The sequence below is a fragment of the Chaetura pelagica genome, unplaced genomic scaffold (genome assembly GCF_000747805.2).
Source record: "Chaetura pelagica isolate M959 unplaced genomic scaffold, ChaPel_1.0 scaffold138, whole genome shotgun sequence".
NCBI lineage: Eukaryota > Metazoa > Chordata > Aves > Apodiformes > Apodidae > Chaetura > Chaetura pelagica.
The window spans coordinates 1,991,363-2,019,049 of NW_009954215.1; the positions used below are offsets into that span (position 1 = coordinate 1,991,363).

General features: G+C 41.6%; 2 protein-coding genes across 2 annotated transcripts in view; one reads left to right on the plus strand and one right to left on the minus strand.

Annotated features, from left to right (window-relative positions):
• Positions 1 to 7,157, plus strand: part of ABCC1 (ATP-binding cassette, sub-family C (CFTR/MRP), member 1) — a 47,508-nt gene extending 40,351 nt beyond the window's left edge. Inside the window, 8 exon segments of the mRNA XM_010003293.1 lie at positions 775 to 974; positions 1,500 to 1,626; positions 2,006 to 2,107; positions 2,973 to 3,119; positions 4,139 to 4,297; positions 4,773 to 4,939; positions 5,672 to 5,866; positions 6,858 to 7,157. Coding sequence (XP_010001595.1) covers positions 775 to 974; positions 1,500 to 1,626; positions 2,006 to 2,107; positions 2,973 to 3,119; positions 4,139 to 4,297; positions 4,773 to 4,939; positions 5,672 to 5,866; positions 6,858 to 6,966 — 1,206 coding nt within the window. The 3' untranslated portion in view covers positions 6,967 to 7,157.
• A 6,304-nt stretch (positions 7,158 to 13,461) lies between these two features.
• LOC104393774 (multidrug resistance-associated protein 6-like) overlaps positions 13,462 to 27,687 on the minus strand; it is an 18,447-nt gene continuing 4,221 nt past the window's right edge. The window contains exons 7-24 of the mRNA XM_010003294.1: positions 26,883 to 27,013; positions 26,516 to 26,585; positions 25,693 to 25,819; positions 25,045 to 25,221; positions 24,613 to 24,780; positions 22,950 to 23,133; positions 22,408 to 22,465; positions 21,775 to 21,895; positions 20,427 to 20,634; positions 19,102 to 19,412; positions 18,241 to 18,440; positions 17,438 to 17,564; positions 16,745 to 16,846; positions 15,866 to 16,012; positions 15,177 to 15,335; positions 14,768 to 14,934; positions 14,117 to 14,311; positions 13,462 to 13,570 (exon numbers count right to left, since the gene is read on the minus strand). Of these exons, the coding sequence (XP_010001596.1) occupies positions 13,462 to 13,570; positions 14,117 to 14,311; positions 14,768 to 14,934; positions 15,177 to 15,335; positions 15,866 to 16,012; positions 16,745 to 16,846; positions 17,438 to 17,564; positions 18,241 to 18,440; positions 19,102 to 19,412; positions 20,427 to 20,634; positions 21,775 to 21,895; positions 22,408 to 22,465; positions 22,950 to 23,133; positions 24,613 to 24,780; positions 25,045 to 25,221; positions 25,693 to 25,819; positions 26,516 to 26,585; positions 26,883 to 27,013 (2,761 nt within the window). The remainder of the gene's footprint in view (positions 13,571 to 14,116; positions 14,312 to 14,767; positions 14,935 to 15,176; positions 15,336 to 15,865; positions 16,013 to 16,744; positions 16,847 to 17,437; positions 17,565 to 18,240; positions 18,441 to 19,101; positions 19,413 to 20,426; positions 20,635 to 21,774; positions 21,896 to 22,407; positions 22,466 to 22,949; positions 23,134 to 24,612; positions 24,781 to 25,044; positions 25,222 to 25,692; positions 25,820 to 26,515; positions 26,586 to 26,882; positions 27,014 to 27,687) is intronic.

Sequence of the window (27,687 nt, forward strand, 5' to 3'; positions counted from 1 at the left end):
CTCTGCACTAGGATGAATTTTATTGTGTTTGACTTGAGTCATGCTTGGTTGACTGTGCTTTGCATGGTTTATTGATTAGCTGACATTAGCAGAGCATTTCCTTTTGTTGTCAAGTGTAGAATGACTTCTGTGCAGAAGGTAATCTAATATCTAAGCAGATTTTGTAAAAATGCCATTAGATTTTGAGGCATATTTTGTATAGCTTGTTGTTCATAGCCCAAATGTGGAAAACGTGGGCTTGTCTAAAACTTGCTTCCAAACAACATAATAGCCTTTAGAAGGGTTTGTTTGCACTGCTGATGGGCCTGTTCCCTCAGAATATTGTTTAAAGAGCAAGAGAAATTACGTCAGCCTTTCACTCCTGTCTTGTGTAGGCAGGGCCTACTTGCTTCACTCTTGCTGTACTCTTAGAAATCTAGTGGAGCCAGTAGAGACCAGAGAGAAGCAGCTGGGGTTTGACTTTGACTTTTGAATTAGTGAATCTATCAGGCTCCATTAGCCGACATTAAAGGCTGTTATGTGTGTGTTTTATAGTGTTGAACTAAGCTTACAAAGAGAAAGAGGGGGAAATGGCTGTCACATGAAATGGTTTGGGTGGTGGTTGTTTAAGGACAGCAGAGCATACGTAATGGGCTTTTTAGGCCTAAAAGTAATAGACAAACAAGAATTCCCAGGTGTAACTAACCACCCAAATGGCAGGGAACTGTTATTACTCCCTCTGTCTTTTCAGATGTGGTCTAGATGTAACCATAATCCTCATACTCTGATTTGCAGAGATTTTATGTGGCTACATCTCGCCAGCTCAAACGCCTTGAGTCTGTCAGTCGTTCTCCTGTATATTCTCACTTCAATGAGACCCTCCTGGGAGTCAGCGTCATTCGAGCCTTTGAGGAGCAGAAACGTTTCATAAAGCAGAACGACATCAAAGTGGATGAAAATCAGAAAGCTTATTATCCAAGCATTGTTGCAAACAGGTAACAGTGGGGTTGAAATACTGGAAGGCAGTTAGATAGGCAGGACATAGTGGTGCTGCCTGTGTTCCTTATCAATCACAGCTCCCAGCATTCTAGTCCAGGGTAGGGAAGCCTGTGTGGATTTATCTCCTTCACAGATGTTTAACTTAAATTTAAGATTACTTCTGAATTTCTTTTCTTTCTGAGAGTTCCTGCCTTACTTCTGGGTAATATTTTTTCTTTTAAGTTTGGATTCAGTGATGCCAGTGTTAACCACAGCTGCTTTCTGAGCTAAGACAGAAAAGTATACACCAGAAAAGTTTGTTAGTTTTGGATGCCTTAAGGTTTGCATGCTGCTGAAGCAGAATCTCAAATATCTTGCAGTTCCTGTGTCACTGGTACAAGGCACATTATTAGTATATGTAACGCACACATATTAGTAATCTTTTCAAAACCAAGATCTGAGACAGAAGATTGGTTGGCCACATTCCTAATTTTCTATGGGTGAATTACTGGGAAGGTGCGTTGTGTTTTTCTGTCTTGCAGGTGGCTGGCTGTCCGTCTGGAGTACGTGGGGAACTGTATTGTCCTCTTTGCAGCATTGTTTGCAGTGATTGCACGCAACAAACTCAGTGCAGGACTGGTTGGCCTCTCAGTCTCCTACTCACTGCAGGTAATTTTACCTTTTTATCTTTTTTTAAAAAAACGCAGCTCTGAGTTTTAAGACTGTGTCAGAAGGTCAGAACCTTGTTATGACTTTGAAGGACAGACTAATATAAGGAGCATAGGAAGAGAGTAATAACTGCAGATGGCATCTGGAAAGATGCTGGGAAGCTCCTTCTGTACCTTGGCTGTGTGAGGGGATGTGGTCAAGGTACAGAAGGAACTCATCCCCTGCATTTTAGAGGTATCTGGACTTTTCTCCTGTCCAGCACTGATTAGCCAAGATGCATCCCATGTATTTGCATTGCTTTGGTTGTTTCATAGTTTGTTTTTTCCATTGCAGGTAAGATGATACGTAATGTGTTTCTGAACTTCTTTTCTTCTTGCAGATTACAGCATACTTGAACTGGCTAGTTCGCATGTCGTCTGATCTGGAGACCAACATTGTTGCTGTTGAAAGGGTTAAAGAATATGCTGAAATGGAGAAGGAGGTACAGCCCTGTCACCTCTAGAAGTTAATGCTCTGTCCTGAGGTCTCACCCACAGCCTGGCTGAACGGGTTGTCTCCTGAGCTGAGAGATGGGATGAGCTTAGTTGTACAAATATTTTGGTTTTCTAAGTGCTTAAACATTGTTTTATTTGTGTTTCTCTGCTTTTAATGTGGGGAGTAAAGAAGTTTTACTTTTTTTGTTTTGTTTCAAATCACCTAACAACTCATTTCATCTGCAGTTGTGCCCCTTTTGGCTACAGAAGAGAGTTCCTCATGGCTTCACTTTGCCATGCCAGTCAGTCAAAACTGACTTGAGTCACTGTTTTTGCAGCCAGACTTTGAGGACCCTTTCTAGAATATTTTTCTCAGGATCTGCAGCAGAACAATGTTTATACTGTTAAAAGTCTTTCTGTTTGGCACTGGCAGTGAATGCAGTGGAGAGTGTTCTCTCCTCTCCCACCTCTCTGGGAGGTTGAGGCAGCAGCTGTTTACCATCTTGTGAATCCTTTAGTGCTTATGTCTGAGTTAAAACTGCTTCTAGTTGCATGTCTGGTTACCCCTATGGTTTCCTAATGGTGGTGGGAACGTAGAAGCAGGTGATCTGAACCATGTGTTGCCTGTATAATTCTGCTATTTGTAAGAGAAAAGTTTATCCAGCAAGTACTGCATGTGATAGCAAAGCCATTGGCTGCAGACCATCTCATCTGCTTTGCACCAGCTCTTTCCATCTCTTCCCTTCACCAATCACAATTCCTTTTGAGGATTACACACTAACAAGGATTTTTCTTAATTGCTTTCCTGTAGCCTCTAAGCCCATGTCTGGTTGAAGGAAAAACAGATCAGATATGTTTGTGTGGTTCTTTCAGGCTGAATGGAGTGTTGCACAGACCGCCCCAGCCAGTACCTGGCCTGAGGAAGGGAAAGTGGAGTTCCGAGGCTATGGCTTACGGTACCGGGAAGACTTGGATTTGGTTCTGAAGAACATCAACGTTACCATAAATGGGGGTGAGAAGGTACCTAACCTAAATTTATAGTAGAGTGTTACTGTTTATAAGACAAAGAGAGGCCTGTCCCTGTTCTGTAGTGTGTCTTGGATCCTTAAGAGCTAGAAGAGCCTCTGTAGAGTCAGTCTTGTAACCAGCAGATGTAGTGGGCTCTTATCCTTTTCAAGGTGTATCCTGCATCATGGGATAAAGATACTTCACAACCCCACATAATAGTGTATCCTTTGGTCTAGTTTCATAAGGAAGTGAGCTCTATGCTGTCCCTTTCCCAGGAATTTTTCCTGATTTTTCATGAGGAAAGAGGAGTGCAGGTTGCAGGGAGATCAAGTTATTTATAGTCTTAAGAAAATAGGCTATTAAGTAGAGGTTGAGTAGCCCTGATCTAGTGAGGTGGAAGTGGCAAGGTGAGACTCTCTGCAGGGACTTCTCTGTATCTGACCAAACTGATGGTCATATGTGCATGTGTCTCCTACTGCTTCCTCACACATGCACTCATACACATCCCACCCCAGTCCTGTGTGGATTCTCTGATGTCTAGTGGTAATGTGATCTTGCATGGCACTATAAAAAGTAGCTGCAAGACAGACCTACTCTCCAGCTTGCTTATTTGTGGTATCTAATTAGGCATTTGCTTTTTTCCTGAGTGCACACTTTCTGTCTACAAATATGGGCAGAATTCTACCTCAAGAGTGGTAGTTCACACAAGATAAATGTCAAGTCAGCAATTATAACTGTGAAGCATGAGCCAGCCTAAGGATTAGGGAAACACAATGCCATCTGCCTTTCTAGAAAAGTTGGAAGTCTTCTGTGATTGTATTGCAAATGTTGAGACTGCTTTTTGTTCTTGTTTTTTTTCATCCCCAGTGATTTTTCTTCCATTTCATCAGCCTCAGTTTATTATGTTGCTTTGGGGTGGTGTTAGCCCAGTAAACATGGTGGCTTTCTGAAACTGTCAGTTTCAGGTAGATGCTTGGAAGTGCTTTAACTCTTCTCCCAGAGTAAGTTGTTCCTGTATTTTTTTCCAACAGATTGGAATAGTTGGAAGAACAGGAGCTGGAAAATCTTCCCTTACTTTAGGTTTGTTTCGAATTAATGAAGCAGCTGAAGGAGAAATTATTATTGATGGAATTAATATTGCAAAGATAGGACTCCATGACTTGCGGTTCAAGATCACCATCATCCCTCAGGTAGGTGTGAGTTTCTGCCATTACCAGAACTTGTTTTGTAACAATGGTGGTTCTGAAATGAATTTGGGATATTATATTTATTGCTTTTATGATCTATAGCAATGAAATTGAGTCACTTCATCATGCTCTTTCATTAACTTGAAACCAAGCTTTCTTTCTAGACTGGCTTCAGTTTGCTTTTGCTGGGTTATGCCTGAGTTGTGGAGGCAAAACCTTTGCCTTGGACTCAGGGGCTTTGTTAGCACTCCACGCTGCTGACTTAAATTCTATGGACAGCTTAGCCTGAGTCTGGGGGAGGGGGGGGGTCAGATTCCAGCTCAGCACCTGATCAAGGTCCCTTAGTGAACTGGGACCATTGCTCTTTCGACCAGTAAAGCAGAGTCAGAGCATCTGGCTATGTTCTTTTCCTTTCACTATCTAAGAAATATTTTTTAAGCACTTTCAATCTTTTGTGAACTTATCTCTCCATGATTAGGATCCAATATTATTTTCTGGCTCTCTGCGTATGAATCTTGATCCTTTTGACCAACACTCTGATGAAGACATTTGGAGGTCTTTGGAGCTGGCTCACTTGAAAAACTTTGTGTCATCGCTTCCTGATAAACTTAATCACGAATGTGCTGAGGGTGGAGAGAACCTCAGGTACGTTAAAGAACTTGTTTTCACTTCTGGGAACCTTGCAGCTCGCTTGGGACACTGTGTAGCTGGACCCTAGCAATAGCAATGCAGTCTAGGGCTCTCCCTGCCTCCACCCCATATGAAAATCTGGGGAGGGAGTTGAGGAATTATTATTATTATTATTATTATTATGTTAATTCATGACCGGGCAATCAGTCAACTAAATCTTATTCAACATGTTTTAAACTCTCAAGTTTGGGAATGCAAAGTAACTAAAGAAATACTCAGAATGCAGTGAGGTTTGGTAGCTTGGGCAGTCTTAGAAAGGATTTTAGTAGCAGCAGCCTGCTATTTATAGTGGATGCTCAGAGCTTACTGTGGTTCTTGCCCTAAAGATGCAATTTTTTTTAAGGGAGTTGTTTGTTAGCTTGCTTTTTACACTGTAACAGGGATGTATGTTCAGTCTGTAGAAACCATTTGAAGTCCAGACCTCGGCACTGCATTGATTCAGTTATGCTGAAATAATTTTCATGATTTATCTTACTACATTGCCAAGGCTTCATTGGGAAGGAAATGTATTTTAGATGCTATTAGATACTCTGCAGTAAAGTAGTACGATCAGCCTTATGTATTTAGCTGGATTCTTGGCACCTGTTGTGTTGAACGAGTTCTTACAAGGAATTGCTGGGCTTCAAAATGAGTACTGCAAACTTGTACTGACTTCTTTTCTCTACTGTCCCATCCCATCTGTGTTAGTGTGGGACAGCGCCAGCTGGTGTGCCTGGCACGAGCTCTGCTCAGGAAGTCAAAAATCCTGGTTCTAGATGAAGCCACAGCTGCTGTTGATCTTGAAACAGATAAGCTTATACAGTCAACAATAAAGTCTCAATTTGAAGAATGTACTGTATTAACTATAGCACATCGTCTGAACACGATCATGGACTACACAAGGTAAAGTAATACCGATTTTATCTTGAAGAATGGCATGTGTGCCCTGTGTTGTGCTCTACTTAAATGATCATCTTTCTATTAGCTAGATGTTTACCAGTGCATTTTCAGTTGTCTTGCTGCAGAGCTGTTGGAATTCCTGTTTTGATAGGTGGGGGTGCATGTGTTCTGGCTTGCAGTGCCCATGCTTGGCCTGGGGAGCTCCTCTATCCCTCTGCTGCAGTGCTGTTGTGCCCTTCCCTCCCAGGCAAACTGGCAAGAGGAGGGAGGAGAGAGGGCAGGAGTCTATTCCTGGGTTTTGCCCTAATTTGGACACAGCTGGAAGAGCCATCAGAGCTTTAGGGAGTTCATACCCTAAACTAGGCCCAGACAGCATAAGGAATCAAGAAAGCAGGTCCTGTGCTTGTCTGAAGCTTATTCAGTGTTTCTCTTTCCATCACTTTTAGTTATAGTTCATGCAGCCTCCCTTGTCCTGAGCTGCCTTGCTGAGGTGTGGTTGAAGACAGAATTGTTGTCTCATAATTTCAGTTCTGAGCTCTCTTGCCCTATTTATCACAGAATGACCAAGAGCAAAGTGAACAATGATAAGATTTTTGTGTACTTTTGTAGACCTCTGTTTTTTCTGTCAATAGTGAAAGATAAGAGACAGGATCACTGCCTGCACCAGGCCTGTGGCCTGCAGTACTGTCAGCAGATGAACACCCAGCACAGTCATGGCAGAGGATGACATCACAGGGCAGCACCTGCTGAGGGCTTACCAGGCATCTCTACAGTGCCTGGCCTGTTAGTGAAGGTAGCTGAAGGCAGTGTTTTAACTGAGAGCTGGCTTGACTGACTGTGATAACTTGCTTCGTAAACCTCTGTCCATGCATACAGTCTGGACTGTTTTTGCTTGCATGTAATGGCTATGCTGCAGTCTGTGTCTGTACATATAGATCTGTGTTCATTTGCTTTTGGGATCATCTTCTGACCGCTTTTTTTCCTTGTTTTACAGAGTTTTAGTCCTGGACAGAGGAGAGGTGGTGGAGTGTGGTAGCCCAGACCATCTACTTCAGGAAAAAGGCATTTTCTATAATATGGCCAAAGATTCAGGCTTGGTGTAGCATTTGGACTTGCTTAGTTTGTGTGGAGAAGAGGAAGGTGATACATTCAGAGAACTGTAACTTCCCCTGAGCTGGTGTGAACTGGACAGTTCAGTTGCAGTCCTAGTTAAGTCAGCCAGAAGATGGCAACGGAAATAACATAAAAATGCAATTTTTTTCTTCTTTAATTCTCCTTAGTATTGATTTTAGCCAGCTTTAGGAGAAGCACATACTGTGCAAAACACTTCAGACACCTTTAATTTTTACCTGATAACCTGTCATATGCTCAAATGTAAAGTGGAGTGATTAATCAAAGAAAGCATTTTCTTTTCATCTGCTCTTATGTTCTGAAGCCCCCCCTTTATTTTTTTATTTTTTTTTTTTTTTTGTTTAAGACATTTAAGACATTTTTGCAAATGCTAGTTATTTGCTTGTTTGCTGATTCCTCATCCGATGAGCCATCTGTTGTGGTCTGCACTTGGAACATTTTATGGCATATAGTACTATAGTCCAAAGATTTATTTTTTTTTTTCTCCTTGTGAAATAACATGTGTGCCACACTTCGTCATTATGGCATTTACTGTACCTGGTTAATGCTTTTATGCATTCTTCTAAGGGTTTCATGTGTTTACAGTGCATAGCGGCAAGTTCACTATCCTATGTCAGTAGTGCTGATGTGAAAAAGCACAGTCAACTTCAAAGCAGTATTTAAGCATGTCAAGAATGACAATCACTCCAAAACCAAATTTTTGCAGCAGCTGGTATGTTGCAGTGTGTAGTACCTGGTCGTTCATCCAGTTCACTCAGGAATTCTGACTTGGGTGGCAAGTCCTGGTTACGCTTGTGGGGACGGGGCTGAGGTGAGGGTTTGCCTGAGCAGAGGTTTTGCAAGCTTGGTGTGATATCGATTGTAATACCCTTGGCTTTGGCAGTTCTGTGCTTCAACAGAAGCTCTGCCACATCAAGGACCACTAGCCTTATATCAAAGAAACATGCCCTTCATGCTGCTGCTGCTGCTGCTGCCTCTTACATTTTGTGGGAAAATGTTCTGTTACAGTTGTTTAACAAAAGAAAGTTTTGCTGTTTTTAAAGTTGTGTGTCAAAGGGGTCTAACAATTTGATTAGCAATGGAGTCTGGTTTTCAAGATCTATGTTGAATGTTAATTTTTCTGTGGAAAGAAAATGTTACTTTTCTCATGTTCTGATTAGTCTTATTTTAAAGGAAAATGCTGGAAGAAGGCAAACAAACTCAGAGAGACCCAAATACTTAGCGCTCTGAGAATGTGGGCTTCTGGAATGACATTGCTGACCTTAATACTAGACATTTGTCTTCTTTAGAGTAAAACTATTTATTTTTTTGTAAATTATGACTCTCAAATTGAATAGACTGAAATTTTCTTTGGTATTTTTTGTAATGACTATACAAATATTTGCAAAGAACTTGAAGTAAAAAAATTGTTTGAAAGATAACATGTTGTGTCATTTCTTGCTTTGTATTTGACAGAGGGTTAGCTTTGGCAGTTCAGGTTTTGGCCTTGAAAATAAAGATGATTAGTACTGCTTAGAGTAGCCAGGCTGTTATGCCTGATGTTTGGGCGGTTTTAGAGTGGGTAAGGAACCTTGAGTGCAAATAACTGTGTGCTGTGGTAAGGCTTAAATCATATCTCATGGTTTCTTTTGTAATTGGAGTACTGCAGTTAGTTGAGAACCAGGTAATAATGATGGATCAGGAGCAGGATTCAGCAGTGCTGTGAAACTTTGTCATATCCGTGGTGTCCATGGACCATGTCTGCTACATTTCTCAAGCAGCTTAGAGTTAACTTCTTCTGTGGAAATGAAATAGGCAAGGGATTATTTGGGAGTTTGAGAAGAAGTGGTAGATTTTGGTTTTTCACATTAGCTAACTCTTGGGTTGTGATGAACAGAAGGGTGGAAAGATTGGCACAGACAGTGGAGCATAGAATAGAGAAACAAGCTTGTCAGGAGAGGCTGGTGGTGTTTTATTCAGCTGCATTAAAATGGAGAGATGCTCTGTCCTTGCCTTTGTAAACTACACGTTACCAACACCTTCCTCAAGGCAGAGCTGCAGAGAACGTCCAGTGAAGAAATGTAGACGGGATTACAAATAGTTTCAAAAAGCCTTGTGGGTTTAGTGCAGCTTGTTACTGAGATGGGGACTCTGGGATTGAATTCAAAGGAAGCAGTACTGCTAAGAGTTCCTAAGTGGAAACTGATTTCAGATTCAAGGCAATGATAACTTTCCACTGCACACTGATGAACAGATTTACAAGTCTTAACGTATTCATGTGAATAAGTCCTTGGAAAACAAGGGAACTGCCTTTAGGAGCATGATTGCAGAATTCCACTGTGTAAAGTGTTTGCCTTGGAGTTGTCAGTATAGGAATGACTTAAACTGTATTTGCAATCTCAAATGGGGTACACTGGGAAGTGTCACTGAGTGTTCTGTGTCCCATTCATGGGCTGTTTGTGATCGTTTGGGGACCTGCATGTCCAAAATGCTGTATTTTCCAGGATAACCATCTAAATAGTGCAGAAGGGGTCAGAAGACTGTTCCTGGTGTGTGCTTTAGTCTTGTTCTTTTTTGATTATGTGGTTATTAATATGCATCAATGTGTTCTCCCAGTTCTAGATATTTATACACTTGCTAGCACAAACCGTTCTGCCCCAGCTCTAGGGGTAGATTTTCTTTTCTGTTTGCCCTAAATACCTGTCAGTCCTTTGTGCTGTTGCTGCATTGATTCATGATCCTGATTATAAATGTCTGTCCTCATAAAAATAATATATTGTCTGAATGTAACTTGAACAAAATTGTATGCATGATGAGGATGGGTCTGAACTAACCTTTGCTGCACACTGAGCTGGCTGAACAAATGCACCTCTTTTTTCCCACAGAACCTGTATGTAAGAGCTGTGCCATGTAGGTGCTTCAGGGTACCTTGAGGTAGGAGTGGTATATCTGTGACATCCTGTTTCAGCTAGGAAAGAGAGGGCTGGATACTGATCCTGTCTGCAGTGTTACTGGACCAGTTGTAGAAAATCTATGACTTACTGCAAGGTAAGGCAAGAGAATCAGCCATGAAAACCAGTAGATTTTCCTTATTTTAATCCCTTTTCATTTTTGTCCATGTTTTTTGGACATAATGCTTACTTAGTACTCACTCTGGGTAAGTGAAATCTAGCCTGATGGCATGTGGACTCTAATAGAAGAGAGGCTGGTGCCATCCAGCAGGGATCAGTGATATTTACAGCCCAGAGTGAGGAGCTCCAGCTGTTGGAGGGTTAGGAAGAGGAGCACAAGTAATTTAAAGATGTGACACAATTCCAGCAGCTGAGCTCAGTCAGTAGCAGACACCTATTTTCTTTGAATGCCTTGATGTCATAGATTTTCCTTTATGCAGCAAAACTAATGCCAGCTCTGAAAGATGCCATGTGGGACAGGAGGTGGGAGCTGTGTGCATTGCAGCAAGCAGCTTAGTCCTTGGGAGGAACATGAGCTGGGCACCCTCATCCAGCTGCTGCAGAGCAGGGTTTCCCTGAAGTGTTTTGCTGTGGCATGGCCTGCATTTGTCCTGTTCCCTTCCTCCAGGTTCCCTCCTGGGGAAGAGAGAATTATCTGCCCCGCAGGAGGATCTTCGTAGCAGGTAGACCTGTGCTTCTGGAGGTGGGAAGGCTCTCACTTTGTACAGAGCTTATGGAAGCCTAGCTCTGCGGTTTGTTGGGTTTTTTTATTGCTTTTAAAGACAGCACAATTAATTTCATTTAGGTAAAAAAAGAAAACCTTATTTAGTTGCATTGTTGGCTATTTGTGTACTTTGTGAAAAATTTTCCAAAGACTTGTCAGGTCCAAAAGTAAATCACCAGACATGGCATCCTTGCTCTTATCTAGAGAAAGGCTGTGCCTCTTCCCAGTTCATGTCTTTGCTCTGTGCACCACTTCTTCCAGTCTTTGAAAAGACTCTTATCTTTCAAAGCAAAGCTCTTATCTTTCTCTCAGAACCGTTTTGTTCCAGTCTGTTCATGAAAATGTTAGGGATCTGTGAAACAAGTTCAGATCCTGCTATGCTCTGTCTTCTGTCTCACTGCAGTAATGTGTGTCACTTCAGCCCCTGTGAAGCTAGCGATGTTAATAAACATATATTTATTACATTTATAAAGAAGTAAAAGAAAACTGTTTAATTTACTATATTGGATTTCAGTACATGTTAATATATCCTGGCTGACAGGATTTTTTCCTGCAATATGGGAGATGCCTCACATCTGAAGACCTGATTCTGCTGGAAAAAAAAAAGCTTGGGATTTTCAGGACCACCTGTAAGTGTGCAGACACAGCAGACGTATCCTTTTAAACACTGCTTTATATTCTTAGACCAGATTTTCAAGAGAGGATGGTATCTTCAAGCATTACCTCTTTTATATATTTTGCTTTAACCAACTTCTAGAAAACTTCCTTGTGATGTCTGTCACCTGTTTTTGAGGATTGAGCTCCATATTTGTCACTTACTTACAGCACCACTTGGACATAAAGCTAGGGACTCTGACTCCTCTGAAATGTGTTGATTTTTTTGGTCATGTGTAATTTTGGGAATCCTTTTTCTTTTGCCCTTTCAGCACAGCTTGATGTGTGAAAGCTTTTGCTTGCTCTTACTTTGTGCAAGCCAACAGCAAAACCGTGCCCTTTCAAGGATTACAGTGTGAAAGTATGTTTTGATTATTTTCTTTTTCTCTTGCCTTCTCTTCAGTACCAACTTGGGAAGGGAAGGCAAGCTTTTAGAAGATTTTTATATCAGAGGTTATGATATCTTTCAAAGATATCTTTCAGGATCTCCCTGCAACATGTGCACTCTTTGATCTCAGTTAAAAAGGAAAAATACCTAGCTTATATCTCACTAATGCTTGTAAATGCTCCTGGTTTTGAGATCCATTGATAACCCTTTAGAGTACTCATTGCTTGTATCTGTTTGGTTATTTTTTTGTCTCTGCCCTTGAGTAAGGTTTGGAGAAAGAAGAGGGAAAAAAATTTGCCTCTTTCCTGATATCTGAGCATGAGTATGGCAGCAGACATCAGACTCCACTCTTGCTCTTGTCCAGCAGAAGCTGCTGCTCTTAATGTGGATGAAAAGGCTACTGAACAGCTAGCAGAGAAGAAACTGCTGGGTTTTGCTGGTCTGGATTGACTTGCCAGTTTGAACTCTCCCATACCCTCCCTCATTGCTACTTTTATACTTTAGCTTACTGAAGAGAGACATTTCAATACTTGATTCTGTTTTTATTTCAGTTTTCCAGAAAATTAAGTGCTTTAATGAAAGTTACAGTAAACAGCAGTATCTCACAGTGTGATTTGTTTGTCACTTGGGGAGAGCTCTCACCACAGCTCCTCAGCACTGTGGGAGCCCAGGAAGGCTTTGCTTTCAGCTGCTGTTTTGGTTTGTTAATCAACATCTGAAAGATGATCATGCCAGAGGCTCTGTAGTTCTAGGGTGGCACATGCAGGACTCAAGAACAAAACCAGGAATGAACCACCAGATTGGCAGGTGAGTCCCTGCTACTTACCCCTTCTGCCAGACTGCCATGCTGCAGGGGACAGAGGAGAACACTTTCTGCTATGCAAGTTCCTGGTCTCCAAATTAAATTTGGAAATGTGGTGTTGGCAATTGGATATGCTCTGCTGTGACCAACTGGCACTTGGCAGCAGGGTGCTCCAAGCCTTGAGATAGAAGGAATGGTGCTCTGCTGCCCACTTCCAGCCACGTTACTCTCACCCGCATCAGTGAGCCCACACCTAAGCTGGCTCTCTTCTTCCAGGCAGTCAGTGGGCCCTCTGCACAGCATCAGTCACTTGAGGCCCTTCCAAAGCTGACATGGAAAGAGATGTAGTGGATCTGATCCCCAGCTGTGACAACAGGCAGCCACAGGCTCTCGTGCTTAGTGACATCCCACTTCCTTTTCCCTACTCCCCCAGTATTGGTGCACTTTGGGTGACTAGATTCAGTTGCTCCTTGGAGTTCACATCTGTGTAAGAACAGCACTCAGGTGAGAAGTCCTTGAGAAAAGCTGTCAACAGTGAAGTTTCCTTGCTACCATATCAATTCTTGCTTGCTGTGATAACATCTTGTTGGCTTTTAAAAATCTGCAAAGTCTTTATGTATGGCAGTATATTTGGGCCCCATGTATAGTATAAATCAGAAACACTGTGGTCTTTTTCTCTTTTGGGTTGTTTGCTTTTATACCATGAAAGCAACAAGGCATTAAGTTCTGACTGGCTTATTTTCAACAAAGAGTGAGGTTTTGGTATCTGGAAACATAATGAAAATGGAATTGCTAAGTTTCCTACAGAAATAAAGTGTATCCCATGTAATCTGTTCTCATCTGCTCACTTCAGTTATAGCTCAAATAAGATCTGGTTGAGGGTCAGGCATTCTAGATTGCAACCAAGATAACTCAATTACGAGATCAGTTATTCCTGATGGTGGCATTATGGTATACTCCATGAGTGAGTCATGCAAGGCCTGATTCTTCCATCAGTCTGTAGAATAGTCCCTTCTGAGCTATTAAGTGTTCCAGAGTATCAAATTCAGCTATCTGACCATTTTCCAAGACTAAAATCCTGTGAACAATAAAACAGAAATGTAAGCTTTGGGATACACCAGCAGCTGTAATAAACAGTTATTTCTACTTATTTCTAAAATAAATTTCAGTACATGCTTGTTACTCAAACAGGATTTCCAGTAGCTTTTCAGCTGGAAAACAGCTGTGGGATAGAAATAGGTTTTTGATGAGTGAGCAAGTACTAAGTTTGTGGGGGGAGAGTTTTTTTGGCAACTGAGACTGGAGTAAGATTTGTGAACATGTATTTTAGCTTAATGATTTTAAGATGAAGCAAAGAGCTGTAGCCATGGTTTGCTGTCAGTGGGGGGGGAAAAGGGGTATGACACAACATGAAATGCATCATGTGGAATATTGATCTTTGATTAACCTGTTGGTGCCTAGCTGATTTAAGATAGCTCCTCCAATCTCTACAGCAAAGCCTTGAGGGTTAAACAAGAACAGGACAGGAATGAAGTTGCTGTTGCTGAACAGTGTGTGGTTTGTCTAGTTCACACAGGTTGCCTGTGTCTTCCTTCCTCCGTAGGGAAGTGGCTGAAGACATTACCTGTCGCAGTCCATGATGGTGTTTATCCGATGAGCTATTGTTAACACTGTGCTGTCTTTGAACTGAGTCCTCAGGATGGACTGAATCTGAAGATCAGTTTCTAAATCTACTGCTGCTGTGGCCTCATCTAGAATCAGGATTTTGGCTTTCCGAAGAAGTGCTCTGGCCAGACAAACCAGCTGTTTCTGACCAGTGCTGCAAGTAAGAAGAGGGATGGTAAACTGAGAGCAGTTGTCACTTTTCTCTGGGGTCAGAGTACATGATAAATTTGGAAATAGTAATTAAAAGGTGATAGTTCCCTTTGTTTGAAAGGGTAATTAGGCTGGTGGCACTGCAGGTAGCAGTATGAAACAACCCAAGGAAATTAAGGCAGTGTATTGCCATAGCACCAAGGACTCTGCACTTGGAACCAGAATTCCAGTGTTTAAGCACTGCACAAGCAGAAGCCACCACAATGATTAAATCTCAAAGGTCTTCCAGTTGGTGTCTTATGATTTGATTTCATTCTGTTAAGGAATTTTCTATCTGCGCACCACTTTCTTTTTAAACTTTTAAATTTTAAAAAATCAGACTCCTTGTCCCTCTAGCTCTGTGTTCTCCTAGCCCTCGGGCTGGTACTGCCCTGACCCTGTCTTTATGCATATAAGGTACCTTAGGTTTTCCCCTTGGTCAGTGCATTTATATTCCAACTGATCTGGCAAGTCTGCAACAAAGTTCTTGAGCTGAGCCAGTTCCAGAGCTGTCCAGATGTCTGCATCAGTGTATTGGTTTAGTGGGTCGAGATTCATTCTTAGAGAGCCAGAAAACAAAACTGGATCCTGAGCACAGAGACAGTACAAACAACTCCAGAAATTAAATACAAAAACAAGATCTCTGCTTCTCCCTGCTGGGTGCAAACCTGTGGCTACTGTTACATTTAATGGGAGACTGGCATGGCGTAGAGCTTATTTCCAACTTAGAAACTGCTGAATGCCCATCCTCTGATGGAATCTTTATAAGCCTTTTCTAGATGTTAAGATTTAAAACACTGCTGATTCATTTTTGGAAATTCATTGCATACCTGGGGAATGACAGTTATCTTGGTTCTAAGGTCATGGAGACCTAGTTGAGCAATATCTAGTCCATCAATTAAGATCATTCCTTCCGCTGCTTCCACTAATCGCAGCAATCCCACAGCAAGAGTAGATTTCCCAGCTCCTGTTCTTCCAGTTATGCCAATCTGTAAGTGTAATGGAAAGCTTTTGGTTTTGATATTCATCGTTTTCTACAGTTAGACAGACCTGTCATGTAGTGCCTCTTGGCCTTTTGAGGAGAGACAGCTTTGCATGGATCAGATCTTTGGGGCTGTTCAAGATTCACATATTCTAGCTGTATATTCTTAAAGGGAATAATTTATAAATGTTTTGTATGAAAAAGTATCTTGAAAGCCTTTGATGGGAAGAATAATTACTAAGCTTAGCAGCTAGGACAGGGTCTTGATGTAGCAGTAGATTTAAAAAGTGAAATTCCTTTGCTGTAACTCTGCTAACCTGTGAAATTAAGTTTTACTCAAAGAATGTCTATTGTATGCAGCAATCCTGGAGACATTTTTTACTAGAAGAAGTGTGCACAATGATAGATGGGCTGCAGCTTTCACGCTTACAGGCTACACACCTTGAGGTAGGGCAGAGACAGGATCTGCCCAGATAAAGTCACTGCAGAGTGCTGCTCACACTTCCTAGCTCCCCTGAAGGAAGTGGCTTTGCTTACCTTCTCCTGTCCGTTGATGGTTAGGGTGATGTGCTTCAGTGCTAACTCCAAATTTGGCCTGTACCTCAAACTATAGTTTCTAAATTCAATTTTTCCTTCAGTGAGCCAAACTTTCTCTTGAAGTTTGCTATTCAGAGCCCAGGGTGCCTAAATAGATGAAAACAAACAGCGATGTATAAAGCTGATTTAAATTACCAAATTGAGTAGCCATACTGAAATAGGAAACGTATTAAGACATCTGTGCCAAATTCCCCCAATCTATTTACTGTTTCCAAAAGGGATAAAGGCCTCCAACTTTCATATTGCAAATGCTGACTTTTTACTTTATGCAAAGATGCCAGTCCCCTTAACTAGAAATGGAGATAAACATTTGGTTGTGTGCTACAGTTCTGACATTATGAGTGGTTCACTAAAAAAAGATTTGTATGCCCCTGTAAAGAGGACTGTGAAAGTCTCCTTTAGTGGGATCTCAGGGCAGCATATGGATAAATAATGATTACAGAACAAAACTTATTGCACTGGAGACTTTCAGTGGCCAAAAGGCTATCTAGCAGCCATCAGTTATCAGAGAATTGCATCTGAACTCACAACAAATACATACTCCAAATATGGGCAGAAAATACGGCTCATTCCATGAGTGTTACCAAGTGAAGCTATTTTAATGGCAATCTAATGCCTAACTGTCTTAAGGAAATAATGATGATCAGAGGTTATAAAACAAGTCTAGTTAGTTGGAGAAAATCCAAATGCTGCACTTCTTTAAAGGAAACATAACTGGTCTTTTAGAAGGAGAAAACTAGGGGATTTGTCCAGATGGAACAGAGAACTTACTCAGTTTGCATAAATGTTCACCTCTGCTAGTAAGCAATAGTTAGGTACCTCCTTAGGAGTCTTCAAGTATTCTGTCACTCTCTCCACAGAAACAATGTTGTTTTCTATGTCTGTCCAGGAGCGCACCATCCAGTTCAGAACACCAGTTATCTAGCAGAAAGAAACAGAAGCATTAGGGCAGGTAAAACAAGACTTGACCTGTGCTTGCAAGGTACCTTGTACTTTGTCTTCATGCTTATTTATAAAGACTTTGTCATCAGCTAATTAAATGATAAATCATCCCTTACAAGGCTGAAAAATAACCATGGATCCTTATAAAAATGTGTGAAGCTGTGTTTAGAGTTTAGCCAGCTCCTCCCTTAGCTTCCTCTCAGCAAGTTTATAGAAAGGGAATTGCCACTGACTAGGATGCTAAAAGATAGTGTAGCTATTTGTTAGGCTATTGTGTAACTCGTCTACAAACAGGTACAACAGATGCTGAGGACTGTTCTTCAGTCTCTGAGAGCATGCTGTGACTCAAGTCTGAGTTCAGATGCAGGAGGAAAAAGATGTCTGGTGCATGTGTTTATAAAGTTCATTCTCTAAAGGCTGGGTTTCAACAGTGACAGCAGGGTTTGGTAGAAGAAGGCATCTGGGAAGCCACAGAAGTAGTTCATGATTTCTTAGAAATGGTAGAAGAAATTAAAATGCAAGTTGCTTCTGATGAAAGGCAAGCATGGTATTACTTTAGTGCTGAGTTACCTGAAGAGCATATGAAATGGAGAAGCCAGCAGTTCCTGGACTAAGGTGTGTTCTGCCCATGACTGCAAACAGTGCTGCGAACAACACAATGCCATTGCCTAGGAACTCCAGGTTTGTAGCAAGCCACCTGCAGGACGAGGAGGATACAGGCCTGTTGCTGGGTGCCCTCTTCCATTCTCCCAACAGAATCTGTGATTACTCTGCAAAACACATGTGGAGCTGCCGGGGTACAGGATGCTCAACAAAGCTCTTGTCACCCTATGGTTGCTCTTATCCAGCTACCTTGGAGCTCATGAATGGTTCCAGTCTGTCTGAACTGTTTGGTTTATGGTCTCTGTTAGGATTTTCTCTGAGGCCTGTTGGATAAGAGCAGCTAGCATGCAGTTTCTTGGGTGAGTTGGTCTAACATCTCTCACTTCTCATTTGTGTCATGACTGGTGGCTGTATTGTCTGATGGGTTCTAAAGATGCCACAGACCTCATGTACTGTGTCAGGTGACGATTGGCCTCACCAGACATGTACCTCAGCTTCCTGCATTTTGGTCACCAAGCAATACGTCCAGCAGCGTGTCAGCACGTGTGTGCCTAGCCACACAGCAGAGATGGGAACACGCTGCTTGTGCAAGGGGCACGTTGCCAGGGCTGCAGCACGAGTGATAATGAAAGAGGGTCCCCTGCCCCTAAAACACTGTGCACTCCTGTCTCATCTTCTGTGTACCTCCCCCCCAGTCCCCAAAGAGCAGTTATCTCCACTCATCAAAGTTGTGAGAGTAAACGTCATTTTTTCACACTCCAGATTTGTACCTGTCAGCAACTGCTCCAGGGAAGCACATTCGGTGATTCTCATCCACTAGAAAATTGCTCTTCAAAATAAACCTCTCCTGGTCCTTGTGAGCACGGATCACACTGCTCCCTTGGTAAGTTTCTGAAATGTGGGAGTAGATGGGTGACCTGCTGGCAGCCTCTATGCGTCTCAGCTGGCAGGAGGTGATGACGTAGAAGTGCTGGTACAAAGGGAAATGGAAAGGGAAGTGATTAGAGTTGATACCTCTGTGGAGATGCTCCACAGAAGTCTGGGAAGCCCCCAAGGTGTGCAATACTGTGTGCTATCCTAGTGTTACAAAACCTAATGTGCAGGTAGGAGATGCCCTTAAAAGTGAGGTAGCATTTTTGCCTGTGCCATGTCCTGTCTTTATTAAGAATAACCTTGTAGTTAGTTAATGCAAAGAAGCCAAGGTAATCTGAACTCAGAAGGCTCTCATCTCACTCCTACTTTCTCCTGTAGACCAGCCCTTTGCCTGATGGAGAACACTCATACTTGCTCTTCCCTCATGTTCAGTCTTAGCTGGCAAAACACTGGACATTCCATAGAGCTGAATTATTTACATGGATATATTAAAAAGCAGTGTAGGAATTCTGAAGGAAAGGGAAAATGGTTTTGGTCTTAATATGATTGCATTTACATTAATGGAGACAAGAAATATGCTCTAGGTGGGATTTGATCTGGACGTCAGAAAAGCATGATGTGACATTACTGTTGTTCGGAGGCCATTTGAGATGATAAAGTGAATTTCTACATGTTTCCACTCCTAAGAAGTGGATCCTTTCTGCAGGGACACAGCTGTGCTCCTTCAGCCTCTCCTGTCTATCTGTGTAAGCTCCTACCTGAAATGCAGCATAAAGAACAGTCAAAGGCACTATGGCGATTGCTGCCTTTGGTGTAGCCACTATAATCACAATGTAGATTTCCAGCAAGTTGAAGAAGAATCCCAGCAAAGACTTCAGCTTGTCAGGGATGACAGAATCAATAGCATCCATTTCTCTGGAGAAGTGGTTCAGCAAGTTTCCAATGGGGGTTTGCTCAAAGAAGACCATTGGGGATCTAGTAACGTTCTTCAGCAACTGCAGAAACAGGTTGTGGGAGGCTAACACACCACCTAGAAGGACTGCTGCTATGGAGGCAAATCTGCACAGGGCTGTAAAATAAAAAATAACTATTATTAGGGCTGAACAAACTCACCTTGGAGTTCCTTTTTGTGAGATCATGACTGTTAGTGCTGTGAATCCTAGCAAAAGGAGCTGAATTGCTCTTTGGTAGCAATTAAGCCAGGTCTCAGAGCTGCAGGGTAAACTACCCCTTTCTGTAGGGTAGTTATAGAGGGGTGGAGGACTTTCTGAGCAAGCTTGATGTGGGCTTCAGATTCAGAAACTTAAACATGCAGGACAAATTATTTTTTCTTCACAAAATGAGCTTGACTGGAATTACTTTGAATACTCAAAGCCTTAGGTTTCCTCCCTATGGGTTCACTTTTAGCACAAAAGGGTACCCAAACCTTCCCACTCCTCCCAACTTGTTCAAGTTTCTCAAAATTTTTTGTCACTTAGGCTGAGATTTTTCCAGATTTTATTTTTCCTAAAAAAAATTATTAGGTTTTTTTAGACAGTGACCAAAATATTTGTGGCCATTTTAAAAATTCCTTTTTCACTGTCTTTATACTCAAAAGACCTAAGCTAAGATATAATTCGGCATGAAGAAGAGCCACCACTTGGATATAACTAATTTATATTGGAGGAATGGAAAGGGATAAGGGGAAGCAAGATGTGCAGAAGATGCTGGATACAAGAGGGCAGGATAGAAAAATAAGGATGTTGTGGTTCTTTCATTGCTGAATGTTTTGGGGCTCGTGTCATTTAGTTTCACCAGGAGTCAGAGGAAGACACTATTCATTATGGTCTGGTGAAAGGCACAAAAGAACACTTCAAGCATACTGTGAGGTAGAATTTCAGGCAGTAACACTGGAAATATTGTTCAGATCCCTTAGAAATCTTCTCTGCATCACAGCATGTAACTTTAGTTCCCATGCCAACCCTCTAGTGCTGGTGCCAAGAGCTCATGGGTATGCACTTGTTTATATTCTGAGAAAACATCCTGGATATGGGAAAGAAAGATGGAAATACAGAGGAGAATTAGGTGAGCAAGTTAAACGAACCTTGAATTATTCCTAGTGCACCAAAAACCCCAGCTCTTAGCTCTGTGTACTCTTGTGTCCCATTGTGAACAGGATCGTCTGTCCACATGCTGAGCCAGTAGCCACGAGAAAATGACACAGCTTGCTGGCATGTGAACATCAGGATGATGTACGCGCACAGTGGTAAGCCCATTGCCCTCAGGTAGGCTGCATAAATCCAGGTATTGATCTAGAGTGAAACAGTTGGGGAAAAATTGGAGAGGCTGGGAGGATCAAACTGGTTAGCAAGGAAAGGCAGTTCTGAAACAAGAAATGACAACTTATGGCATATCTACTCAATTATATGTCACAGCCAGAGCAACCATGTTAATTCTTTTTTTTGTTGTCCTCATGGATAAATAATGAAGTAATACTTCTATAAATCCATTGTATTAATGAGTGATTACTATCAACTAATGAATGGTACTGCAATAGGCTTGTGTTACTGCTGGATAGCATGAAAGGCTTTCCTTATGCCAGGCAGTGGTTTTCATTTCTTCTTGGTATGAGGAAGAACTATTGTGTATCCCACTGACTGCTTGTGTGAGTAACTGCTGATGGGCAGAGGTGAGGAGATCCTGCTCCAGCTGATACTGTGCTTATTCAGGAAAAGAGCTGCCTCCTTTGGGGTATCTGACTTCTTATTCCTATCTCTTCTCAGTACCAGTGTGTAGCTTGAACTGCTTGTTACCTCCCAATGTTTTGTTCCTGCTACAGTGTGCCATGAATACACACCTCATCTACGCCGGACCCCTCTGAACTGGAAGCCCACACCTGCTTCTTTCCTTTCACAGCACTGTCCGTGCCTCAGCTTTTTGAGGTGTTTCCCATGGGCAAGATGAGAACAGTGATATGCCTTTTTGCCCCTTCCCACCAACCTCAAGAGTTTGTAGACAAACTCAAGATTACAAGTCCCTTGTAATCTTATCTTTTTCTGTCCCTTGCCACCACCTCGTCCTGATTGCCTTGGTGTGCTTTTCCCATTCAGGTAACTCTTGAATCAGGATCTCTCTCCTCAAGTAGTCATAATTTTTCCTATCCCTCCTCTCATCTCCATAATGTTCTCTCTGCAATGTACATGCATTATTCCCATTTTGGAACCTGTGCTTAGATCAGGGCATTAAGGGAGACACAGTTTGCATAGAAGGTGCTATGTAAAATATTCCTGAAATGCCTTTGTCTCGATCATATGGCAAACTCATACAGCTCAGCTGCCTAACCTGGAGGGGCACAGGTTTCACTCGGACAGTGAGCTGACCCCCCTGCCCACCAGCAGGTCACTAACAAACCCTGGTATGTGCCTACCTTCACAGAAAGATATAGTGCTTACCCTGCCATACTGAGTGTGCTCTTCCTTGGTTAATCTTCCTTTGCTGGCTGCAGCAGTGGTACAGTCTTGACTTAGAGGAATGGTCTCCTTTCCCGTAGCTGAAGATTTGACTGAACTGCCTCTTCATAAAGAAAAAAATCCTTTCAACTTTTAGCCAAGGCAGTGAGTTTTTAAAGCTGGATCTCCATACCAATCTACCTCCATATTCATGCCTATTTTGAGGGCTGCAGTTTTTAAGGTCCTCCAGAGTGACCCAACCATTGGCCATATTTATTACAGGGACTGCACTTTGTCAAGCTATTAACAAACAGAGGCCTTATGCATTTATTAGCTGTGGTTTGCTTGAAATGAAGTCAGACCTTACAGCTGCACTGGGCAGTGAATATTAAGCAAGTGTATCAGAATGTATGTGAGCTCTGGAACAAATTCTGACCCCTTGTGAAATACGGAGGAAATGTTAGTCAACCTCCACATTCAAAAGCAGCTTTCTTCCTATTCTTGAATTTTGTTTTTTTGCTCTTAACTACTGATTTACAGATCACTGGCAAACCTGTGTCATACTCAGAGCCTCCATGTAGGCTTGTATGGGCTTTGGTGCGAGCTCTTCAGTGTCTGAGACAGCTTTTAGCTTACCTGAAGGGCTTCTTCTGTGATGGACTGTTTCTACAGGTAGTGATGCCTTTGGTGCCTCCTGTAGATGTGACAGAAATGCATTTTTTTAATCTAAATGCTTTAGAATCCTGTTTTGTCCTGTATGGCCTTTGAGAGACTAGTAATATGGAGGAAAGATAAATTACAAAGAATTTCTAAGGGTAGAAATATCAAGGTAGGGCTTGAAGAATAGCACATGTAGTGGATAATTCTGTTTACTGAATTATTGTTGGTTTACCCTAAGATAGAACTGTTCAATCAAGAACCAATTTTGAGATGACGAGTCAGCTAATTTGACAGGCATATTTTTCCCCACACAGTGACAGTTTACTGTGATTGGATCTCAGCTTTAAAGGTCCATAATAAAACAAATATAAGACTGGTTTTTTCAGTTCTATTCTCCTTTTTCCTCTTCCCAACTATGAACAGCAGCACTCCCCCTTCCAGTTCTTTAATATTAATAATTTTAAGAAAACAACAGACTGATGGATTTAGGAACAATGGTTCCAACTCATTTGTGTTACCTGGAAAACCAGAGTCTGCCTTCTCTTCTGCAGCAATGTGTGAATGGAGAAATTCTGCAAAGGCCCCATTTCTCTGTAGAAGTTCTTGGTAGGAACCAATTTCTGAGATTGTTCCATCCACCAGAAAAACAATGTTGTCCACTTGAGGCAAAATGTTAATTGTGTGAGTCACCAGCACACGAGTCTGCTTGAACAAAGAGGGAACAGTCAAAATTGTTCTGTTGTTTCCCTGCTCACTCAAGCTGTTGCAGTAAGCTTTCTTCTGAGGAAAGACGTACCCAGTGTGAGTTGTGATTTTTACTAACTTGGAGATATTTTTGTGTTTTATTACTGTAACTTCTGATTCTCTCTTTGGTGAAGTTTATCTTTGCAGCACAGCTTTGTGCCCATTTTGAAAGTGCAGAACTCGGGAGTGGAGGGGTGAGTCCACTCCTGTCATGTCACACGCAACTTGAAAGAATGAGGATGGGAACTGAAGCTTGAAATCTCAGGCTAGAGCCCTGTGTGGAGAAGGACCTTTTGCTGGGCCCACTGATGAGTTCCATGTTTCTAATTGTCCTCAGGCTGAAGCTGTTCAGTAGAATTATGTTAACTGAAGAGTTTGTCACATTTATTGTCCCTGATACCAGTATTTCACAATGAAGTTCATGCCTGAAAACTTCATCAACCTGAATGTAGTTACAGTGCAGCTCCTTTTCATCTAAATTGCTGGGCATATTTGCACAGATAGGTACATGTTGGAAAGGACCTAAGAAACGTACTTTTTCCCTTGATAACAGATTGTCATCTGTTTCTAATATATAATCAAGCCCTTTGAGTACTGCTTAAGCTTGATACTTGCTTTCTTTGTATTTCTATGTTTTAATAAAATAATTACATTCTGATACTTGCAAGCAATCTACACATGAAGATAAAGATATCTGTAATCAAATATGTCTGTTTTAATTGGACTTTCTAATGAAAGAAATTACCTCTTTTCCTTCCACAATATGAAACTGAATCAAGTATTTGTAAGCGCTTTATACCACAAAACAAACAGAGCTGGCCTAGCACCCTATCTCATGTAACCACGTTTCTTTTCCAGACTGCCTGATAGCAGAGAAATACCAAGGAACAACAAAATACAACCAGTACAAAAAAAGAAACAAAATAGAAATGTTTAAGATGGATTTTATGAATGAAGTTTAAGTGATGAACACTTGGGTGGTGAGGCCTCTAAAGGAGTCACTGAACTATTCCAAAGTGATGGAATTAGACATGCTAAGAAGGAATCAGACAGTTCTACCTAACTATAATATAAGTAAATCTCAAAAAGGGAGAAGGGTAATGTCGATGGAAGACCAAAGAACTATGAACTTGCTCTGGAAGTAAGACTGGAAGTAGGCATGTGGTTTGCATGAGGGTAAGGACAGTCTTTAGGAGAATCTAACCTTTCAGTCTTTCTCAACCTAGATGCAATTCACTGCAGGACTTCATGTGCTGCATGGACTGCAGAGGTTGCCCAGCTACCCCTGTTGTTAAACAGTAGCACCTGCTGCCACTAGTATAAAAGAATTTGGGAGCTTTTGATGAAGAGAATAACCCATCTTACTGGAAAAACTTCAGAGGCCCTAACAATTAGATACATTTTGCAGTCTTTTACATTTCAGGACTTAGAATGCACCTTGTCCTTCAGCAAGCCATTGGGTCCAAGGACATGTTCAAATATTTGCTGTCCAACATGGGCATCGATGGCTGAGAGGGGGTCATCTAGAAGGTAAATTGAAGCCTTCTGGTACACAGCACGAGCAAGGTTCACTCTTTGCTTCTGCCCTCCAGATATGTTTATTCCCTGTAAAAAATAAATTCACGCTGTTTGTTCCAATGCTAGTGCATATTTCCCAACTGTTGGCCCCATTTTTACATGGAGGTTTTAGGACTTTGTTATTTTTTAAAATTATTTTAGGACTTAATATTTTTTTTAAATTGGTGCTTCTGTCTCCTTCTGTGGTCTCCCTGCCTCCCTCCAAGTAGGGCTCTTGAGATGCAGAGGCAGGTTGCCAGAGTTGTCACTACTCATTGACAAGTTGGCCAAAATATAAACCTAAGCCAGTACCTTCTCTCCTATTTCACTCTTCTGCCCTGCAGGGAAGCTCTCCAAATCAGGTTGCAGTGCACAAGCATCTATCACTCCATTGAACCATATCTCATCCATCTCTCTCCCAAAGAGAATATTATCTTCCACTGAAGCATTTTGTATCCAAGCTTGCTGGGGGACATAAGCTGTAGTGCCCTATAAAAAGGGAGGTAGAAGAATGTTAATAATCTCTTCCATAAGCTCAGCTTGACACTGTGGAAACTCATCTTTGAAGAAGAACTCTCCTAGTTAGCTTTACAGAAGTCTGTAATGATCACCATTGATGGGTCTCAACATTACAAAGTAAGAGTCTGCACTTCCATTATCTTGTAGAGAAGAAAACAAGTGCAAGTACATGACAGGATTTCCCACAATGCCACTTCAGCTCATTGTCAGAGTGGGAACTGGAACTGGATCTTTGAAGTCCTGCTTCAGTTCCCATTCCCAAGAGCCAGACTCACCTGAGAAGTCTTAAGCACCTTCAGATAATTAAATGCAGTTTGCTACATGCAGCCTTTGTTAGAATTCAGCAGTAAATGGGTTTTCATCAAGGACCTGATGTCTTGGTTAATATCTTACTGTTCCTGAAGACAGCCTAAGTAGAAGCAAACACTCAGGGAAATTCACCTTCATGGTCACACAGCCGTCTATCTTCTCCAGCTCACCAAGTAATGCTGACAGCAAGGAGGACTTCCCAGCACCCACCTGGCCAACTACAGCAAGCAAGGAGCCTTGGGGCACAGTAAGATCTATCCTATGGAGAAAAGATAGGTCACTTACCACCTTTAAGATACACCTTCTGAAAAGAAAATGACCAAAGTTCTTCCTGTTGACTTGTATCAATACCACCAACTTAAGCCCCCTAATTTCATGCTTGAGGCCTCTGCACAGGATCAGTATTCCTGTCATGCCGACATTTTGCAGCAGAACAGGAGTCATCACTTAAAAAACACGTCCACCACATCCCTATCTGTGTTGTAAACACAGAGCCAAGACCCACGTTCCTATTTTGGAGATAGTTTAGCCCAAAGCACCTGGATAAAAAGCATTCCTAAACATAAAACTTTTCAACTCTGTTTCTTCTCTAAAACCACAATGTCTTTTGAAATAAGCAGGTAGTGAAGTCATACCTGCAGACTATAATTTCTACTTTTTTTTTTTACTTAAATTTCTGTAACTTCTCATTTGGACAAGAAAATTGTGTAAAGAAAGCAGTCTCCATGTATTAAGGTAATGTCAAGATACAGGCACCTTCCCATTTATGTGCATAAAGGCATAGAGGCAAGATCACGTTTTGTCTGGCTTCATAATTTCCAGAATTCAAGGTTAAATATGAAGCAAACTTGGAAGCCTCTAGATATTCCACACTGGTCTCTGGCCCTGAGAAATTAGTTCATTCAGTACCCACCCTGACCTACAGAATTGAGATGACTTAAGAGCAAGTCAGTACCTTCTGAGACAAGGAGAAGTTTCTTTGCTCCAGCAAAAAGTCCCATTTTTTATGGTGATACTTGCCTGTACTAAAATATGAGGAGAAATAAAATGCTTATAAATTCAAAGATAAGTACAGAAACATCCCTATTTATGTGACTTTCTGTTTTGGTGTGTATTTATATCACATAAAATGAACCTTAAGTAAGAGAAGACTTTTAAGTGCCAAATGAGTTTTCATAATTAGAAATAAACAGGCCTGAGAGTAATAAAGTGACAGTAAGGAGCAAGCATTTGTCTCTTGAGTACAGCAGGCACCCTAAGAGTGGAACACTGGAAGCTACCCCTCTTGCATGACAACAATTCTAACACTAAAAGCTCACCACAGTCAGAAGTGTTTCTGCTTGAGCTCTTGGGAGTCAGTTCTTCCAGATTCAGAAAAGCAGCTAGGCGGTTTAAAGAAACTTTGGCCTGAAATGAAGAAGCACACAAAAGAGTAAGATTTAAAATAGAAAAGAAACTAAAACCCAGAGTGAACACTCAACTTGAAGACCCACTTAGAATGTTGACTAGATGCTATAGGCTTAGATGGACAAGTGCAGCTCTTTTTATTAACCACCTTTACTTCCTCTTAGCTTAGCAAAAAACTATATTCTTCTGTGTGTTTTCTATTCACACAGTGAAATTGGTGTTTTCTTTCTCCAGTTCATCCTGCAGTCTTTCCAGTGTTTGCTTCCATACATGCAGACTTCTTGGTGTGCAAGAGGGAAACGTCATTTCACAATGTCTTACTGGACAAAATGACTTGCTTTTCTTTCTGGCCTAGGCTGCTGCATTTCCACTTATCTCCCATGAAGATTTTGCTCCATCTACTCTTATGTCTTTGATTAGAAACATAACTGGAAGCACCTCTGAGATCTTAACTGTCCTTGTGATTGCTCCCAGAAGACTTAAGAGTTGATTACTACTGTCAAAATATAGAGACTTTTTAAAAAACAATACTCCAAAGTACCTTTAGATGCAAGTCCTTGCATTTCACTGTTTCACCACAACAATTTCATAGCTGGCCCTGACGTTCAAAGCCCTAAGAAATCCCTACCTTTTCCTGTTAATGGTGATACGTAAAAAAGCCACTTACAGCCACAGAGAAAGGAACATGGCCTGCAACTAACCTGGACAAAAGCATTTATG